The sequence below is a fragment of the Triticum dicoccoides genome, unplaced genomic scaffold, assembly GCF_002162155.2.
Source record: "Triticum dicoccoides isolate Atlit2015 ecotype Zavitan unplaced genomic scaffold, WEW_v2.0 scaffold161086, whole genome shotgun sequence".
In the NCBI taxonomy this organism is placed as follows: domain Eukaryota; kingdom Viridiplantae; phylum Streptophyta; class Magnoliopsida; order Poales; family Poaceae; genus Triticum; species Triticum dicoccoides.
In genome coordinates, this window is record NW_021215228.1 from 1 (window position 1) to 1,278 (window position 1,278).

The 1,278-nt window shown below is 37.9% G+C and overlaps 1 protein-coding gene across 1 annotated transcript; it reads left to right on the forward strand.

Moving 5' to 3' along the window:
* Positions 1 to 253: 253 nt before the first annotated feature.
* LOC119344250 (S-(+)-linalool synthase, chloroplastic-like) lies at positions 254 to 1,238 on the forward strand. The gene is made up of 2 exons (XM_037614779.1): positions 254 to 475; positions 719 to 1,238. Exons 1-2 carry the CDS (start codon positions 307 to 309, stop codon positions 1,126 to 1,128), a joined length of 579 nt encoding a protein of 192 aa, XP_037470676.1. The 5' UTR covers positions 254 to 306; the 3' UTR covers positions 1,129 to 1,238.
* Positions 1,239 to 1,278: the final 40 nt, after the last annotated feature.

Genomic DNA, 1,278 nt, shown 5'->3' on the forward strand with positions numbered 1-1,278 from the left:
GATAAGAAGTGAACAAAATATAAACCTACGGCATCACTGGTATTTGTATTGAAAAAAATTATTGTAAGAGCTATCACCCGGCCAGCCTGAGTATTTTATTCATATATTAATAGTCAAACTTGAAGAATTTAGGATGCATATTTTTTATCATGTCATCTACTTTCAAACTGAGATAATATATGGTATCTATTGCACTTCTGTAAACTCTATATTTTTTATAAAAGAAGTTTGCTCTCTCTACAACACTAGGAAAGCCTAAGGAATGTTCAAGCGTTGCTGCAACAACCTCCGAAGAGTAGAGGAGGCATGTTGACAACTATTGATCACCTAAAGCGCCTCTGCATCGACCACTATTTCCAAGACGAAATTGATACCATCATGGGCTCATGTGTGGATCTCATCCATAGTGATGATCTGCTTGATGCAACCCTTTCTTCGAGGATGATGAGGGAAGCTGGATATTATTTTTCGGCAGGTCAGTAACATACACGTTTAGTATGTTGAGTCAGATAAAAACACAAGTTTAGGAAGGTTGGGTTAAATTTGGTCTATGAAATGAATTTAGACGATAACTTTGCTGGAAAAAAAATCTAAGATTAGCCAAGTCCAATATTTAACTTTTAAGGTTTCCTTGTGGAGCATTTAAGAACCTCCCTTCAGATGTATTGTTCTCATTATTTATGACATGTGCCTAATACCCTTCTCCACGATGTTGCAGACGATGTTCTACGGAAGTTCATGAACAATAATGGTGATTTCAACATCGGGCTTAGCAATGACATTAGAGGGCTACTGAGCTTGCAAGACATGTCACACCTCAACATGGGAGAATCATCACTCTACAAGGCAAATGAATTCTCAAGCAAGCACCTTAGATTTGCAATTAAGTATATGGAGCCGAACCTTGCAAGATATGTGAGCCAGTCACTAGACCATCCCTATCATGTGAGCCTGATGCAGTACAAGGCAAGGCACCATCTGAGCTACCTCCAAAACTTGCCCACTAGGAACATGGCAATTGAGAATCTAGCACTTGCAGAGTTTCAGATTAAGAAGTTACAACATCAGAGGGAAGGGCAGGAGGTTAAGAGGTATAAACATAATAAACTAGTGTCCTTCCATGATTAATTTTCTACAAGATGGTCAATATGCGCATCATCTTGATAAGAGCGTAATGCTAGAACTAGTGGTCAAATTTACTAGTTCATATTTTTTATTGCTCATGTATTCCCATGACTAAAGGATTGGTGGTTTTTACTATATGAAAATTTCCTTTTC